This window comes from Heterodontus francisci, chromosome 30, assembly GCF_036365525.1.
Source record: "Heterodontus francisci isolate sHetFra1 chromosome 30, sHetFra1.hap1, whole genome shotgun sequence".
Lineage (NCBI taxonomy): Eukaryota > Metazoa > Chordata > Chondrichthyes > Heterodontiformes > Heterodontidae > Heterodontus > Heterodontus francisci.
Window position 1 is genome coordinate 9,639,267 of NC_090400.1, and position 19,511 is coordinate 9,658,777.

Consider the following 19,511-nt stretch of genomic DNA (forward strand, 5'->3'; position numbering starts at 1 on the left):
GCCTTGCTTAGTTATTTGGTTTCTCAATTGAAATCAAAATGGCTGCTAAAGATGTTGACTGAGTTTAAGTTAGTCGGCTATAACTAGCGGAGTGTCACAAGGATCAATGCTGGAGCCTCAGCTATTTACAATCTACATTAAATGACTTAGATGAAGGGGCCGAGAGTAATGTATCTAGGTTTGCTGACGATACAAATCTAGGTGGGGCAATAGGCTGTGAGTAGAACACTAAGAGACTACAAAGGGATATAGACAGGTTGTGAGTGGTGTCATGCTAGGCCCTCACCTGCCAAGAATGAGGCACATTAATTTTGCCACATGGACATTACATTTCAAATTGTTGCTGGGAAGAAGAGAAGGCCTGTGACAAGGGGTTGCCAGGACCCCGCCTGGAAAGACATTTTTTCATATTAACAGACAGCTTTTGGGAACAAAGGAGCTATCCCCTACTCCAATACAATCCACAAACAGATGTGGTCAAACCAGTTAGTCACATGACTAACCTGCTTGGCATTCTGGGTTTTTTTCTGAATTGTACAGTTTGAACTGAGAGTCTGCAGAAAGTTGTTTGCTCCTGGATTGAAAAGACCTCTCCTGGCTGGCTAGCCACAGCCTCTCCTGTCTGCTCCCATCTCTTTCTCACAAGCCTCTGAATCCCCTGAAGACACATGAATCCCAAGAAAGAAAACTCTCCTACAGCGAACAAGGTTTAAGAAGGATATTGGGCCCCAACAAAAAGCAAGATCTACCTGCAATCGAGGACTCTACAGTCAGCTTGAAGAACGGTAACAAGTCTTCAAATGTTGCCCCAAACTTTTCCACTTTATTTTTCTTCTGCCCTTTTCTGTCTCTATTTGCATGTGTGTATCGCGTATGCATGTTATCATGAGTCACAGCGTGTATCCGTAGGCGTTAACCGAATTAGAGTTTTAAGTTTAAGTTTAATAAATTTCAACCTTTCTTCTTTAAACCTAAGAAAGTCTGTTTGTGCTGGTTTCTTTGCCTTATAATTGGAAAGCGGTGAACAAGGATTCACTAAGGGGGAGCTAAAAACACTGTGTGTTTAAAATTAAACCCTGTTACAGTAAGACCAGGTGAAGACTGAAAGGGGACCCCTAGACCTCTTTCTCACCTGGTTGTAACAGTGGGCAAGAAGGTGGCAGATGGAATATAATGTGGGGAATGTGGGGTTATTCACTTTGGTAGGAAGAATAGAAAAAACAGAACATTTTTTAAAGCTGAGAAACTTTTAAATATTGGTGCTCAAACAGATTTGGGTGTCCTCGTACTAGAAAGACAGAAAGTGAGCAGGTAGGTTCAGCAAGCAATTAGGAAGGCAAATGGCATGTTGGCCTTTGTTGCAAGGGGGATGGAGTACAAGAGTAAGGAAGTCTTGCCACAATTGTACAGGGCTTTGGTGAGACCACACCTGGAGTACTGTTCACAGTTTTGCTCTCCATATCTAAGGAAGGATATACTTGCTTTGGAGCATTACAGCAAAGGTTCACAAGATTGATATGTGGGTTGTACTATAATGGAGGCTGGGTAAATTGGGCTGATACTCTCGAGAGTTGAGAAGAATAAGAGATGATCTCATTGAAACATACAAGATTTTGAAGGGGCTTGACAGGGTAGACACTGAGGTGGTTTCTCCTGGCTGAGAAATCTAGAACATGGGGCACAGGTTCAGGATAAGGGATTGATTATTTAGAACTGAGATGAGGAGAAATTTCTTTACTCAGAGAGTTGTGAATCTGTGGAATTCTCTACCCCAGAGGGTTGTGAATGCTCCATCATTGAGTATGTTCAAGGCTGGGCTAGATACATTTTTGATCTCTCAGAGAATCAAGAGATATAGGATGTGGGCGAGAAAGGGAGTTGAGGCAGAACATCAGCCATGATGGTATTGAGTGGTGGAGCAGGCTCAAGAGGCCTAATGGTCTACTCTAGCTCCTATTTCTTATGTTCTTATTAGAGTCTATTTAAAAAAAACAATCTTGATGAACTACAGCAAACAGAACTCATGACGGAAACTACAGCAACGTCTCCCGATAAAAGCAGGAGGATTTTTCCAGCAAATTGCAGTGACTAGAGGATACCTACATACAGATTAGGTGGGTAAATCAATCCTAGTCACCTACAGCAGTCTCCAGCTGTGACTGACAGGGGAAATACCCAATTATCTCCATCCTGGCTGGGAATTGTGGTGTCACTATATGCAGCCATAAATAATCTGCTGGGGGTGGGGTGACTGGGAGGAACCTTTAAGCTCATAAGAAAATAAGAAATAGGAGCTGAAGAAGGCCATATGGACCCTGGGGCCTGGTCTGCCATTTAATACAATCATGGCTGATCTTGGAGCACAATTCCACTTTCCCGTCTGATCCCCATATCCCTCAATTCCCCTACAGTCGAAACATCTATCAGTCTCAGCCTTGAATACACTCAACAACTGAACATCCAAAGCCCTCTAGGGTAGAGAATTCCAAAGATTCATGATCCTCTGAGTGAAGAAATTTCTCCTCAGCTCAGTCCTAAATGATCAACTGCTTATCCTTAGACTATGACCACTTGTTCGATACTCCCCGGCCAGGGGAAAGAGTCTCTCAGCATCTATCCTGTCAAGCCCCCTCACATGTTCACCTCACAGCTCACTTCCCACCTAGATTGTATCGTCAGCAAACTTGGATACATTACTCTCAGTCTCTTGGTCTAAGTCATTCTCTTGGCATTTCTTCGCGGACGAAGATTTTGGGAAGGTTGTAGTCACAGGGTGCAGGCCCGCTGGTGGCTGGTCAGGCCTATCCGTGAGTGGCAGATTCTCCCACAGCGGGTACAAGTGAAGGTGTAGTTGCTGCTGGGGGCAATTGGATCTATCATTCTCCTCCTTTTCTCTTTCATGCTGGTTCTTTGCTCAGTCTCAAATGTGTCTGTAGCCCTCCTGATGTAGCATCTCCAGGCATCATGATCTATGGCCTGTGCTTTCCCACTGCCGATAGTCAATGTGACACACAGAGAGGGACTTCTTCAGGGATTCCCTGAAACATTTGTATGGGGTCCCTCTGTTCCTTTTACCCGTGGTCAGCTCTCCCATACAACACAATCTTGGGCAGGTGACTGTCGTCCATCTAGGCAACATGCTCCGCCCAACACAACTGGCTTTACAGGAGGATGGCCACCATGCTGGTGATGTTGGCTGTTTCCAGGACTTCAATGTTTGAGATGCGGTCCTGTGAGCGAATCTTGAAGATGCTGCAGAAGCAGCGCTGATGGAAGCGCTCTAGAAAGCGTACATCCTGGCGGTATAGGACCCATGACTTGGCGCCATACAGAAGGGTGGTGAGAACATTGGCTTTGCACACTTTGAGTTTGGTCTGTGCTCTGAGGTGTGGTTACTCCACACACATTTGTAGAGTCTGCCGAATGTTCTGTTTGCTTTTGAGAGCCTATTGTCCACTTCCTTGTCCATGGTGACATCAAACGAGATGATGCTCCCAAATAAATAAATTGCTTGATGGCATTCAGCTCGGTTCCCTCAATGACAATGGTTGGTGGTCTATATTCTTCATGGGGTGCAGGCTAATGCAGGACTTCAGTTTTCTTTAAACTGATTTTTAGTCTGAAGAGTTGTGCCGCCTTGGAAAAATGTGTTATACGTTGCAGGTCTGACTGACTGTGGACCAGAAGAGCACAGTCATCGGCAAAAAGAAGTTCACGGATGAGTTTTTCTTGTGTCTTTGTGTGAGCTTGAAGATGCTTGAGGTTGAAAAGGCCTCCATCAGTCCGGCAGTGTACATAAACTCCCTCCTTAGGTCTTCCGTTGCCTGCTGCAGCGTCATGCTGAAAAAGATAGTGAATAGTGTCGGGGCCAGCACAGATCCCAGCTTCACGCCATTGGAGATTCGGAAGGGACTTGAGAGGTCGCTGTTTTAACTTGTTCGTACTGATTTTCATGAAGCTGCTTCACCATGGCCAGGAACCTGGGTGGGCATTCAGGTTTTTCAAGAATTTTCCAAAGTCCATCTCTGCTCACAGTGTCGAATGCCTTGGTGAGGTCGACGACAGTGGCATACAGCCTTGTTTTGCTCACGACGCTTTTCTTGTAATTGTCTAAGTGCAAAAACCATTAATATATATATTAAATAACTGAGGCCCCAGCACTGATCCTTGAGGCAGTCCACTAGTTACAGCTTGTCAACTTGAAAACATCCCGTTTATCCTTACTCTCTGCTTCCTGTCATCCATCCATACTAATATATTACCCCCAACTCCATGAGCCCCTATCTTGCACATTAACCTTTTGTGTGGCACCTTATCAAATGCCTTTTGGAAATCCAAGTGCACTACATCTACTGGCTCCCCTTTATCTACCCCACTACTTACATCCTCAAAAAACTCTGATAAATTTGTCAAACATGATTTCCTTTCCATAAAACCATGTTGACTCTGTCTGATCATACTATGATTTTCTAAGTGCATTGTTAAGACTTCCTTAATAATAGGTTCCAGCATTTTCCCGATGACTGATGTCAGGTTAACTGGCCTGTAATTCCCAGTTTTCTCGTTCCCTCCTTTCTTGAATAGCGGTGTTTATATTTGCTAACTTTCAAACCACTGGGACTGTTCTAGAATCTAAGAAATTTTGGAAAATCATAACCAGTGTATCTACTATCTCTGCCAACTACCTCTTTTAGAACCCTAGGATGTAGGCCATCAGGTCCTGGGGATTTGTCGGCTTTTAGTCCCTCAAGTTTTTCCAATACATTTTCTTTGCTGATATTAATTACTTTAAGTTCCTCACTCTTATTGACCCATTGATTACCTACCCTCTGTTTCTGGTATGTAATTTGTCTCTTCTACTGTGAAGACTGACACCAAACATTTGTTCAACGTTTCTGCCATTTCCTCATTCCCCATGATAATTTCTCTGGTCTCTGCCTCTAAGGGATCAACATTTACTTTAGCTATTCTCCTTTTTATATACTTGTAAAAGCTTTAACAGTCCATTTTTATATTCCTGACTAGTTCATTCTCATATTCTACTTTTTCCCTTTTGTATCAACCTTTTGGTCACCCTATGCTGATTTCTAAAACTCTCTCAATCCTCATGCTTACTACTATTCTTCGCAGCATTATAAGCCTCTTCCTCTAATCTAATACTATCCTTAACCTCCCTAGTAAGCCACGGCTGGATCTTTCTCACTGAAGTTTTGTTTTTAATGGAATGTATTTTTGCTGAAAATTTTGAATCATTTTTTAAAATGTTTCCCATTGTTTATTTACCGCCATATCTTTTAGTCTATTTACCTAATCAATTTTAGCCTGCTCTCCCCTCTTTGTTTAAGATTGCTGTTTTGGACTCGTATATGTCGCACTCAAACTTAATATGCAATTCAATTGTATTAGGATCACTTTTTCCCCAGAGGATCTTTTACTTTGAGATTACTAATTAAACATGCCTTATTGCACAATACTGGATCTAAAATAGCTTTAGCCCTGGTTGGTTCCACAACATATTCCAGGAAACTGTCATGAAAGCATTCTACAAACTCATTTTCCAGACAACCTTTTCCAATTTGATTTGTCCAGTCTATATGAAGATTAAAATCCCCCATGATTATTACATTGCCTTTGTTACACGTTCCAATTATTTCTTGCTTCATGCTCTGTCCAAGAGTATAACTACTGTTAGAGGGCCTATAAACTACACCCACCAGCATTTTCTGACTCTTGTAATTGCTAATCTCCACCAATACTCATTCTACTTCCTGATCTTCTGATCCCAGATCCTTAGTCACGACCGTCCTTATGTCATCTTTTACGATCAGGGCTACTCGGCCTCCTTTTCCATTCTGTTTGTCTTTTCAAAAAATTGTGCACGCCGGAATATTTATTTCCCAACTTTGGTCACCTTGCAACCATTTCTCTGTAATGGTGATTCCATCAAATCCATTTATCTCTATTTGTGCTGCTAGTTCATCTACCTTGTTCTGAATGTTCATGCATTCAGATAAAGAGCATTTGAGTTTTTAAACACTATTCTTTGCATGGACCTTATTTGCTGATAAATTTTTACCATTAAACTCTCTGTTCCTTCCTGTCCCACTCTGCTTATCTTTACTCAAATTGCTACACTGTTCTTATAGCCTTGACTTTTCTTTCCAGATTTCTAAATCTCGCTTCACCCGATCTCTCTGTAAATAAACTTTGTTTGCTTTAAAAACACTGTTTGCCCTAAGTCCTGCCCACCTCCAACTCATTGGCTGACACAGTGGTGTCAATAGACACTCTGATTTTTATATCTTATAAGAAGCAGCCAGCTTCTCATGTGAAAACCAGCCTAGTAAACAGACAGGCCTGTGCCCATAGGAATACAGAAGTCTAGAAGAGGAAGAATGTCATTTTCTAGCCCTAACTTTGACTAGTACATCATTAAAATAAAAGTAAATCGGCCTACAGATTGAGTGATGAACGATCCTGCCAGTGTCACGATACACCAAATGAATATCCCGATGCACATGAGAATCTTCCTGTTGTACCGATCACCCAGGTAACCAAACAAAGGAGCCAAAATCATGTAACTGCAGATAAAGACTGAACAAAACAGGCAAGTCAGTGATAAAACAGTCATCTCAACATCTGGCCATCAAATTCCATGTGAGCAGGGGCACAGCAGCAGCACTGCATCATGCCCAAATATCAAAACTATATTTAAGGACTGGCTGTGGCTCAGGATCGTAGAACTCCTTCCTTTCTATCAGAAGGTTATGGGTTCAAGTCCCCTTCTAGAGATTCAAACACATTAGCCAGGCTGAAGTGCCAGTGCAGAACTGGGGGGAGTGCTGTATTGACAGTTGAGTTGTTGAGTTAAGGCTATGTCTATCCTCTATTGGGTGGGTGCAAAAGATCCCCTGGTATTCTTGTGAGGAAAAGCAGACGAGCTCTCTCTCAACTAACATCAATAAAAAAGATGAACTTATTTCTGTTTGTGGGAGCTTGCTGTGTGCAAGTGAGCTGCCATGTTTTCCTTCATACAACAGTGACTACACTTCAAGAAGGACTTCATTGGCTGTAAAGCTCTTTGGGATACCCTAAGGCTGTGTAAGGTGCTATATAAATTAAAGTCTTTCTTACTTTCATTTCCTTGTGGAAGGAGGCCATTCAGCCCATTCTCTCTTTGCTGGAACAATCCAAAATAAATCCCACTGCCCCACTTTCTCCCCATTAACAGCATATTTTCCTCCACTTTTAATGTTTATCTAATTTTTCTTTAAAAAGATGCAATGGTCTGTGCATTAACTGGTTCCTGAGGCAAAGTATTCCATGTTCCAACAACTCTTAGACAAAGATAAGATTGTGTCATTGGCTTTGTTTTATTGTTGTTTCCTGCCTACTTTCAAAATGGCCTCTGAGAATCTCAGAAGCCAATGGTTATCACAGCATTCATGCAGCATTGGGAGGCCTCAAGGTGGGTGGGGACAGGGGCTCTGGGGGAAAAAGAACTGGGATCAGATTGGTAAGGAGAAGTGGTGGCAGGAGAGACAGCAAGAGAGTCATTCCAGTCAGACATCAAGCGGAAATAAAAACTGAGAGGCAAAGAGACAAAAGGCAAGATGAAGTATAAGAGAGAAAAGCATCAGATGTGTGAACCAGTGTGGTAAAGCTCCAAAGGGCTTGCTTCCAACACACAATGCACTTCCACCAGAAGATATCCTGGCTGCAGAACCAACAGAAAATCCAAAGTACAACACATAAAATACGCTCCCTACAATGAAAATGGGGAACTATGGTGATACAACTTACAGTTCCTTTACAGAGAAACTCACACATAAAATGTTCTCTCATTGCATACACATTAATTAAACAGACTTTATGATTCACTGGGATGTTATGAAGGAATTCAACAAACAGTATCTTGTCATGCAGACCCCACCTGACAAGCATGAGGCATATTAATTTCACCACAGGGACATTAAATTTCAAACTGTTGTTGAAGTGAAGAAAGGACTTGCTTTGAAAAATTGCCAGATCTTGGCTGGAAAGACATTTGCATATTAACGGACAGTGCTTGGAAAGGACAAAGGACCATTCCCTGACACATTCAACCCACAATGGACTTTTGATCACCAGACGTTGTAGATGGGGGAGCTTGCAATCCAGGTTGACTGCTAAGATGGACAAACCAGCTAGTCACATGACTAACCTGCTGAGCAACCTGAGTTTATTTGAATCTCTACCAACAGTTTGGGCTGAAAGCAGAATGCTCCTGGACTGAGAAGTTCTGTCCTGGCCGACTCGCCACAGCCTCTCCTGTCTGCTCTTTATCACGGAACTCCAAATCCACTGAAGACACATGCACCCCAACAGATAAAAGTCTCCTATAGCGAACAAAGTTTAAGAAGAATATTGGGCCCCAATGAAATGCAATATCTACCTACAATAAAGGACACTACAGTGAGCTCAAAGAACCGTAACACAAAAATCCTCCTCAGATATTGCCTGAAACTTTTCCACTTTATTTCTTCTGTTTTTCTTTCTGTCTCTATTTGCATGTGTGTATCGCTTGTGCATGCTAGCATGGGTGCATTGTGTATCCATAGGCTTTAACCAAATTAGAGTTTTAAGTTTAGGTTTAATAAATTTCAACTTTTCTTCTTTAAACCTAAGAAAGCCTGTTTGTGTTGGTTCCTTTGCCTGATAATTGGAAAGTGGTCAACAAGGATTCACCAAGGTGGAGCTAAAAACACAGTGTTTAAAAGGAAATTCTGTTACGGTAAGACCAGGTGAAGACTGAGGGGGACACCTATACCTGATCATAACAGAAATTTGGGTGCTAGCATCCGGAATTGACCCACAGACAAATGAGAGGAATTGGAAGTGGGAAGCCAAATTGTTCCCAATCAAAAAAGAGCAAGATTAATACAGGTTTTCTTGTGGTTTTGTGTGCTTAAATACTAACATGTCTGCGACTGAAGCTAGTAGCTGTCCAAGCCAGGGTGAAGTAACTTGGGATAAGTTAAAAGGAGTTGAGGAAAATGGCCGAGCTGTGTGGGATCACTGTATGTGGCAAGGCAAGGCTATTGGCCAACCATTTTTGCCTTGAATCTGAACAAGCATAAGCAGTATTAGAAGTAGACCCAGACAGGGTACTGCTGGCAAAGATACAATTGGAACAAAGGAAACTTGAATTAGAAGATAGGGAAAGGGAACGAGAAAGAGAAAGGGAGAGACAGGAAGAGAGAGGCAGGAGAGGGAGAAGGAAAGAGCCTTCCAAAAGGAACGTGAAGACAAAGAGAGGGAGGGGAGAGAGAGAGAGAGAGAGAAAGAACCTTCCAGAAAGAATGCAAAGAAAGAGAGCTGAAGCGGCTTGAGTTAACTAGGGGGCGTCAGAGTAACCCCAGTGTAAGCATGGCCAATATCGAAGAGCTTAATTCAGGGCTGGGTGCAGAATTGTTAAAACTAGCTCCAGTATTTCCAAAATTCAATGAAGAGGATGTAGAAGAATTTTGTGTCCTTTGAGAAACTGGCAAGGCAGAGACCTGGTCTCTTTTACTGCAAAGCAAACTAACTTAGAAAGCCCATGAGGTTTATTCCCTGTTGCCAGATGAGAGTTCATCAAATTGTGAACTAACCAAAAATGCTATCCTTGGGGCATATGAATTGGTACCTGAAGCCTTTTGCCAAAAGTTTAGAACCCTCAAGAAGCAAGCTAATCAAACTTATCTGGAGTTTGAAAGAAGTAAGCAGCTGGTGTTTGACCAGTGGCTGAGGGCTCTTAAAGTACAGCTCAGCTATGAGAATCTCAGAGAAGTAATTCTGTTAGAGGAATTTAAACACTCTCTCCCACTCTTCAGAAAGACCCATGTAGAGGAGCAGCGGGTTCAGAGAGCCCGGCAAGCGGCCGTTCTAGTTGATGAGTTTGTTTTAATTTATAAGCCGATCTCCCAGGGGAGAACCTTTCCTAGTCACCCCCACAAATCTGAAAAGGACAAAGGGTGGGAAGGTGATAGGCGCCCAAGTATTCCTGGGAAAGAAAGGAAAGCAGGAGAGACAGGGGGCCCTCCTCTAGCCAAAAAGGAACATGCTGTGAGCAAGAGTGAGACCTGGAGCCTATGTGCTTCCATTGTAATAAAGCAGGGCATTTAAAAGCTAACTGCTGGAAACTAAAGGGAAAATCTGTAGGGTTAATCAGGGCACGTCCGCTCAGTGAAGATGGGACCTTGATGGAAAGCACAGCAGAACAAGCTGTGGCTTTAACTGCAGGTTAAAGGAAGTCTACCGCTGCAAGTGCAGGAAAATTTAATAGGATTCCTGAGGGTTTTGTGTCTGAAGGGAAAGTAACCCCATACCCTCAAGTGGGGCAAGCAAGCCTACAGTAATTCTCAGGGACACAGGAGCCACTAGATCCGTTTTACTGGGAAAAGGCATGACCTTTCCCCCAGAGAGTGCAGTGAACACCAAAATGGTGGTGAATGGTATTGGAGGGCAGTGTATGCCTGTACCTGTACACTGGGTGCACCCAGAGTGCTACCTAGTTTCAGGACCAGTGACTGTAGGGATTTCCCTAGCTGGCCTGTGAATGGGGTTGATCTGCTCCGAGGTAATGATCTGGTGGGAGTGAAGGTGGTAGCCCCTCCTCTGCAGTGAGAGAAAGACCGCAGGAGGCCAGAGATACAGGGCAGTGGTGGGAGACGGTCCCCTGCAGTTTCCCTGAATGTGTAGTGGATCAGTCCATGATCAAACCAGGTCCCCAGAGGAGACTGCATTGGCACTGCAGGCAGATGACCATGAGATCTGTCTGTCCGAGACTTTATTTGGAAAGTTAGGCGATCCAGGGAATGAATTAAATGGATTTTCCATAACTGAGGATCAGTGAGCCTTCTCAGTATTGCGAGAGTAAGCACAGGCTGCCCAGTCTGAAAGTGAAGCAGAGGGAGTCCCTGATTGCTACTATTTTAAAAATGAGATACTGATGAGGAAATGGAGTTCTCCTCACAGACCTGAGGACAAGGAGTGGACAGTAGTTCACCAGCTAGTGGTGCCATAGAGGTACCGGAGAGAAATATTGAGGAGGGCCCACGAGACTACAGTGGCTGTACATGCCGAAATACGAAAGACCAAAGCCTGCATAAGACAGCAGTTTGACTGGATAAAACTCCACAAAGATGTGGTGGAGTACTGTAGGAGTTGCTACATGTGCCAGGTTGAGGGGAAACCCCAACCTACAGTGAAACCTGCACCCCTAAGTCCTGTACCGATATTAGGAGGACCCTCCAGCCGAGGGTTGGTAAACCGTAAGGGACCACCGCCAAGAAAATAAAGAGACAGGCAGACACAAGGCTGGCAAAAGGTTACAGACAGGGAAGGGGTAAAAGTGACCAAGAGGGCAGCTTAAAGGAAGTCCGGGAGGAAAACCCCTACTATCCGGTCAGCCAACCCTGAAAAATGTGAAAGCTTAGACCCCACATCCTCCTACGTAAATGCAGACACTAGAAGCACCCCACCAGAGTTGCTGACAGCATTTACAGGAACATGCGGAGACAAAGAAAGACCTCTCGGGGGCACAGAAACCATGATGGCGATGCCTCACCTAGTTGATGTGCCACAGGGGAGTGCAGTAGAGTCTGCACAAATACTTGCAGGCAGGAGTGTCCCAGAGAACAAAGGAGAGATTAGCAAAGAATCCTCCCCTGCAGTCAGAACAAAGAGAAACCACCCATCCCCCTTTTCAGACCTCAAGAGGAACAAAGATCTTAGGCAGCCATGGAAATGGGAAAATGGAGGAGAAACTTCCAAAAAAAACACGTTATTTGGGATGCCAAAAAGGGGGCAATTAAAGCAGTACTGGCAGCAAAAGAAGACAGGCTGTAAAAAGCTTTAAGATTTATGAATGAATGGGAATGAATGAGAGAAATGCATGTTTTTTTTGTATCTTACATTTTTCTCTCGACCCTTTTAATGATATGCGCTTTTCTCGAATTGCATTTCTTAACACTGGGTGTGGAGATGTCATGCAGGTCCCCACCTGCCAAGCATGAGGCATATTAATTTCACCACATGGACATTAAATTTCAAACTGTTGTTGAAGTGAAGAAAGGGCTTGCTTTAAAAGATTGCCACATCTTGGCTGGAAAAATATTTGCATATTAACAGACAGTGTTTGGAAGGACAAAGCAGCCATTCCCTGACACATTCAACCCAAATAGTCCCTTGGCTGGAAAGACATTTGCATATTAATGGACAGTGCTTGGAAAGGACAAAGGACCGTTCCCTGACACATTCAACCCACAATGGACTTTTGATCACCAGACGTTGGAGGTGGGGGACCCCGCATTCCAGGTTGACTGCTAAGATGGCCGAATACACAAATGAACATGGTCATACCAGCTAGTCACATGACTAACCTGCTGGGCAACCTGATTTTTTGAATTTTTACAAACAGTTTGGGCAGAAAGCAGAATGCTCCTTGACTGAGAAGATCTCTCCTGGCTGGTTCACCACAGCCTCTCCTGTCTGCCTGTTCCCATCCCTTTACAAAGTTATGAGTGGCATGGACAGAGTGGATAATCAGAAGCTTTTTCTCAGGCTGGAAGAGTCAGTTACTAGGGGACATAGGTTTAAGGTGCGAGGGGCAAAGTTTAGAGGGGATGTGCGAGGCAAGTTCTTTACACAGAGGGTGTTGAGTGCCTGGAACTTGCTGCCGGGGGAGGTGATGGAAGCAGATACGATAGCGACGTTTAAGAGGCATCTTGACAAATACATGAATAGGATGGGAATAGAGGGATACGGACCCTGGAAGTGCAGAAGGTTTTAGTTTAGACAGGTATCAAGATCGGCGCAGGCTTGGAGGGCCAAATGGCCTGTTCCTGTGCTGTACTGTTCTTTGTTCTTTCTCACAGAACTCCAAATCCACTGAAGACACATGAACCCCAAGACAGAAAAGTCTCCTTCAGCGACCAAAGTTTAAGAAGAATACTGGGCCCCAATGAAAAGCAAGACCTACCTACAATAAAGGACACTACAGTGAGCTCGAAGAACCATAACACAAAAATCCTCCTCAGATATTGCCTGAAACTTTTCCACTTTATTTCTTCTATTTTTCTTTCTGTCTCTATCTGCGTGTGTGTATCGTGTGTGCATGCCAGTGTGGGCCATCATGTATCCGTTTGCATTAACCGAATTAGAGTCTAAGTTTAATAAATTTCAACTTTTCTTCTTTAAACCTAAGAAAGCCTGTTTGTGCTGGTTTCTTTGCCTTATAATTGGAAAGCGGTGAACAACGATTCACCAAGGGGAGCTAAAAACAGTGTTTAAAATTAAACTCTGTTACGGTAAGACCAGGTGAAGGCTGAGAGGGACCCTTGACCCCTTTCTCACCTGGTCGTAACAATCCCTAAGGCAGAAAATACTGGTAGAATCAGCCAATCAACAGGGCCTAGTTCAATAAGCTCACTATTGAGACCACCAGTGAGAGATCCTAGCAAAGATACCCAGTGGCACTGCTCATGGTATAAGGTGCTCTATAATGACAGGGACACTGTAATCGACAATGCACGAAGTATCATTCTGCCGCTAAAATACAGCTGTGTTTAACCTAGCCTGATCCTTTCAGGCCAAAAACCAAATTGCGGTAAATCCTAAGGTCAGATGATGATTAATGGTTGTTGGCAGGGTAGATTTGCAGGTTGTGAAGTGCTCATCAATTCCTGGGTCAGAAGAAACCAATATGAAATGACTGTCTTTATTTTAAATCCCTTGACACTCTGAAGTGTCACAGATGTGCACTTACTCAAATACAAGAGTTAAACATAGAAAATAGGAGCAAGAGTAGGCTATTCGGCCCTTCGAGCCTGCTCCGCCATTCATTATGATCATGGCTGATCATCCAACTCAGTAACCTGTTCCAGCTTTTGCCCCATACCCTTTGATCCCTTTAGACCTAACAGCTATATCTAATTCCTTCATGAAAAAATACAATGTTTTGGCCTCAACTGCTTTCTGTGGTAGCGAATTCCACAGGCTCACCACTCTCTGGGTGAAGAAATTTCTCCTCATCTCAGTCCTGAAAGGTTTACCCTGTATCCTTAAACTATGACCCCTGGTTCTGGACTCTCACACCATCGGGAACATCATCTACCCTGTCAAGTCCTGTTCGAATTTTATAGGTTTCTATGAGATTCCCCCCTCACTCTTCTGAACTCCAGCGAATATAATCCTAACCGACTCAATCTCTCCTCACACGTCAGTCCCCCCATCCCAGGAATCAGTCTGGTAAACCTTCGCTGCACTCCCTCCAAAGCAAGAACATCCTTCCTCAGATAAGGAGACCAAAACTGCACACAATATTCCAGGTGTGGCCTCACCAAGACCCTGTATAATTGCAGCAAGACATCCCTGCTCCTGTACTCGAATCCTCTCGCTATGAAGGCTAACATACCATTTGCCTTTTTTACTGCCTGTTGCACCTGCATGCTTACCTTCAGCGACTGGTGTACGAGAACACCCAGGTCTCTTTGCATATTATCCTCTCTCAGTTTATAGTCGTTCAGATAATAATCTGCCTTCCTGTTTTTGCTACTAAAGTGGATAACCTTACATTTATCCACATTATACTGCATCTGCCATGCATTGGCCCACTCACTCAACCTGTCCAAATCACCCTGAAGCCTCTCTGCATCCTCCTCACAACTCACCCTCCCACCCAGTTATGTGTCACCTACAAATCTGGAGATATTACATTTAGTACCCATATTTAGTTTACGTATAGTGTTTGAATGTTTGACATATTGATCCTTCAAAATGTAATACAGCTTATCACAAGGCTGTAATAGGAGCTGTTGGGCTAGAATGTCCAACTCTGGCCCTGGCAAATCATGTTATGGACAGGCAGGAAATGATAGAGATGCTACTCCTATTTCACTTCTTTACCGACCGAAGACAGTGCTTTCATTAGAATTGGGTTTAACCTTTAAGCGTTTTAATGGTCAATAAACAAACTAATGACAGGTTTTCACGTAGGTTTAAAGATAAATGTTTATTATAAACAATTCCCAAAAACATTTGCAACTTCACACACACACCCACTCGCATGTACACACACAAGAAAATAGAGATTAAAAGATAGCAGGCATTTAGATCTGATCATTTTAAAAAGAGGTCGTTGTGAAACCTTGTTCATTTCCCCAAGAAGAAAATTTAAGAATAATGCGGGCTTGTTTCTCCTTTTTCCTGGTTCACTGACGCCAAACTTTGGAATGTTTCAGGGGAATGGATGCTTTGCTGCAGACTTCTTTAGCCAAATCTCAGTCACAGTTCAATGGCAAAAACCCTGTTGCAATTTCTCACATAGGGAGTTTCAAAGGTCACTTTTTAATCTCTGCCTCTAGTTAGTTCAAAGAGAGTATTCTGACCAGGTCCTTCTTCCGGCTAGGATGGGTCTCTCTCTTCCTTCTTGCTTTCTGCCCTTTGCACAGAAAATGTCTCTTATTAAAACCCCTTATCAGAGACTTGGGGCTGAAATTTATGTTGAATTATGTTGCCACCATGTCAACACTGGCAGTCTGCTCATGCACAGCGCATTTGCAGAACTGCCGTGAGATTAAATGTGGCAGCTCATTTAAATGGCTGGGGTGGACCACCCCCATCGATGATGTGGAAGGAGCGAGCTGTCTGTCCCTGACAATGGCATCAGGCGCCACTGTGTAGGCACCGACACCATTTTTAAAGGACTTTGAGCCCAATATTGCAACTTAAAATTTATGGGACATATTTTTTAAACACTAAAAAACTTGATCCTGACCCTCTCCCACATCCCCCAATAACCATAGAATTAGGTATCTGCCCTCTTCCCCCTCCAAAACCTGGTGTGCCTGACCTTCCCCCCCACAAAGTTCATAGACTTTAAACTTTACCCCTTCCCACCATCCCATAGACCAATTAATTTACTCTGGTGCCACTCCCCCATTCCCACACAGAGAAGCTTACCTGCTCCCCCCTCCCCACCAGTGTTCCGCCTTGGAACTCTGGCCACCGGCACCAATCTCAGAGCGGGAAGGACGGCGGGAGCGGGTAAGTAATTAATTCAATTACTTCCATTTTTAAAAATACGTAGATTTTGCTCCGTCACCAAGTGGCGGGGGGCTGCCATGAGGCCTCGCAGCCGCCAGCAATATTGGGCCGGGCCTTCCCAGCGTCAAGGCCCGTGGTGGGTCTCTACCAAAGTAATTGTCTAGCCCTGCAACCCCCCCACCCTGCCATGACCCCCGCATTGGGCAGGGGGGCTGTAAAATCCAGCCCTTGGTTTCTGTCAGGTGACCAAAGTTTTTCTCCCATTGTGTTTTCGTAAATGGTGGTTGATGATGTGGCCATTGTTAGACAATGGGTTTGGATGTTGCTCATCTCTATGCTATCTTGATACAGTAGTGTTTTTTCTTACCCTTTATCCTGAGTTTGAGTCTGGAGTCTCCATGTTTGACAAGCCATTGTTAGACCAACTTGTTGAAGAGGGTTAGCCATGAGCATTGAACGATCCATTTACATTTCTAATGCTTTCTTCAACACTTGACCAGACATGACGATAGGTTCAGGGTTCCAGCAGTTACCATGTGTATTTACAGTACAGGACAGGTCACCTGACCTCTTACTCCATCTTGTTTTGCAGGAAAAGGTGCCTGTTTTGATTTCAACTCATCAGTTCATTTTATAATTTATAATTGCTCCTTACGTGAGCATGACACCTCCCCGTAAAAAGGCAAAAAATGAAATTCCTTGCTATTTCAGTTCTTTTGTTGTAGTTTTTAGAAATAAAGAAAAGTAAAAACACACAATAGCACACTTCTATATGCATTCGTCTCCTGCAATCCTTAGGTTTGCTGTCACTAGCCTTTCACAGTATATTTGTGGCACATGTTTCAAATTCTGACAGGGTGTCCACAATGACTTTGCTTTTCCCAGCTATGTGTGTGATTTTCAAATTAAACAGCTGGAGGAGTGAACTGCACCTGAACAACCTGGCATTGTTAACTTTGAATTTTTCTAAGAAGGTTAGTGGATTGTGGTCAGTGTATATCACAATTTCCCTGTGTCAGTTATTAACACAGACCTCGAAATGCTGAAGGGCTAACAGATGTCCCAATGCCTCCGTTTCTGTGGTGGAATATTTACGCTAATTTAATTAATTTATTTTTTGAAAAATAGCCAATTGGCCTATCAATGTCTCAGTCATCTTCCTGGAGTAGGATTGCTGCAACTCCCACATCTCCAACATCGCTTGTGTCAAAGACCACCTTAAAGAAGCTGGTAAAATTTGGGCTGCGAATACAGATTCATTTGTCAAAATAGCCATCTGACACCATTCTGAACACACTATTTTAACATTTTTCTTTAATAGGTCAGTCAATGGGGCAACTGGGGTTCTGAAATTAGGGACAAATTGTCTATAGAAATTGCACAACCCCAGGAATTGCATTATCTCTCTCTTGGTTTTGGGAATGAGGAAATCTATTAGGGCTTGCACCTTTGCTGCCCTTGGCAACACCCGACCTTGGCCTACAATATGACCTAAGTAGGTCACTTTGACATGAGCGAAATCGCTTTTAGCTAAGTTGGCCATTTAGGTTGGGGTTTTATATACCCTTAAATAGTGCTCTTACTGGTTTACACGGCCTTCCCAGGTGTCGCTACAGACCAGCAGGTCATCAAGGTAGATGACACAGTTGCTTAAACCAGCCACTAGCTGATTCATCAATCTTTAAAAGGTTGTTGGGACATTCTTTAGACCAAATGGCATGACTTTACATTGGAATAAAGGAATTGGGTGTCACAAAAGCTGAAATTTTCTGAGTTTGGTTGGTTGTGGGGACTTGCCAGTATCCTTTTAAGAAGTCAAATTACTGATATGTGCTGAGTTGCCTTCTCTGTCAATACAGTCTTCGATGCGAGGATTCGGGTGTGCATCTGTTCGGGTTACTGCATTAACTTTGCAGTAGTCAATACAGAGTTTCGTTGCTCCATCAGGCTTGGGGATTAATACAATAGGTGAACTGCAGCTGCTTTGACTGGGTTCGATTAGGACATTGTCTTGCATGTACTTGATTTCTTCTCGACCTTGAGCCAACTTATCAGGGCACAGTCGATATGGGTTTTGTTTTATAGGTGGGGTCTCCCCTACAACCACATTGTGACTGTTCTAAGAAGTATGACCCAATTTGTCCCGACACACTTCTCCAAATTCTCTTAGCACTGTAGCTCGGTCCTTTCCCTGCTTGTCGTTAAACACGGTCTCTAGCCTCGCTAAGATTTCTGTGTTGGCCAATTTCACAGTAGGGGGTTCAATCTGAGAATTTTCTAGGTTCCCTTCTTCCCCTAGTTCCTCTTCACGATTGTTTCCATCCTCCAATGTTCTCACTACCTGGCATACATTCACTGGTTTGTCTTGTTCCCGGTTATGATTGATGTGGCACAGTCTTTGTTTCTTTTTGCAGTCTGAGGTGTTAATCAGGTAATTTACTCCACTGATCTTTTCCCCCACATTGTACAGGCCACTGAACCTAGCTTTCAGGGGTTTCCCCTGTAATGGCACAGCAGTCGGACTTGATCCCTTGGTTTAAATGTCTGAGCCTCAGCATGTCTATCTTCCTGCCTTTTATAGTTTTGCTGAGAGGCTTTAAGGTGCTCTTTAACCACAGCACATGCTTTAAAAAGTCATTTGTGAAAGGCTGATACATAAATTTAACAAAGACGTGTCCTCCCCTTGATCTAGAATTTTTTATTTGATCACTTTAAGGGGGCCTCTTTCCTCATGTCCATAGACCAAGTGAAATGGACTGAAGCCTGTCGATTCATTGGGTGAATCTCTGGTGGCGAACAGCAGAAAAGCTAACCCTTAGTCCCAGTTGTGAGGGTACTCATAGCATTAGGCTCTGATCATGGTTTTCAGGATTTGGTGGTATCATTCCACAGCCCCATGTGACTGTGGGTGATACACTGAGGATTTTAGCTGTTTTATGTTGAGGCTATGCATGATCTCTTGGAATACGCAGGACAGGGAGTTAGATCCTTGATCTGATTGGATTTCTTTGGGCAGTCTGTAGCCAGCGTAAAACTGGGTCAGCCCCTCAATCACAGCTTCAGCTGTAATTTTTCTTAAGGGTATGGCATCTGGGAATTGGCCATATCCATGATTGCTAGGAGATATTGGAAACCGGTCCTAGTTCTGGGTAAAGGTCCATGCAATCTATTAGAACTTCGCTAAAGGGTTCTTCAAAAGCAGGGCTCTTTCGGATACCCACATGCCCAGCCATTGGGATTTCATGGGCAATCCTCAAGATTTCCCTATGATATTTGGGAGGAATTAAAATCTGGTGGGTCATTGTCCACTCCTCCTCTGCAGGTTGCTGCGGAGGTCTCCATTTCCGCATCACTACCCGATATTTATAGTAATAGCATTCAGGCACTTTTTCTGCCTCTGCCTCAGAACAGGCGATCTACACTATTCTTTTTCAATGACAGTC

At 43.6% G+C, this 19,511-nt stretch overlaps 1 protein-coding gene across 1 annotated transcript in view; it reads right to left on the bottom strand.

Moving 5' to 3' along the window:
* The window catches only part of LOC137346567 (protein spinster homolog 3-like), a 164,443-nt gene that overhangs the window by 104,293 nt on the left and 40,639 nt on the right, over positions 1-19,511 (bottom strand). The window contains exon 3 of the mRNA XM_068010080.1: positions 6,458-6,594. Coding sequence (XP_067866181.1) covers positions 6,458-6,594 — 137 coding nt within the window. The remainder of the gene's footprint in view (positions 1-6,457; positions 6,595-19,511) is intronic.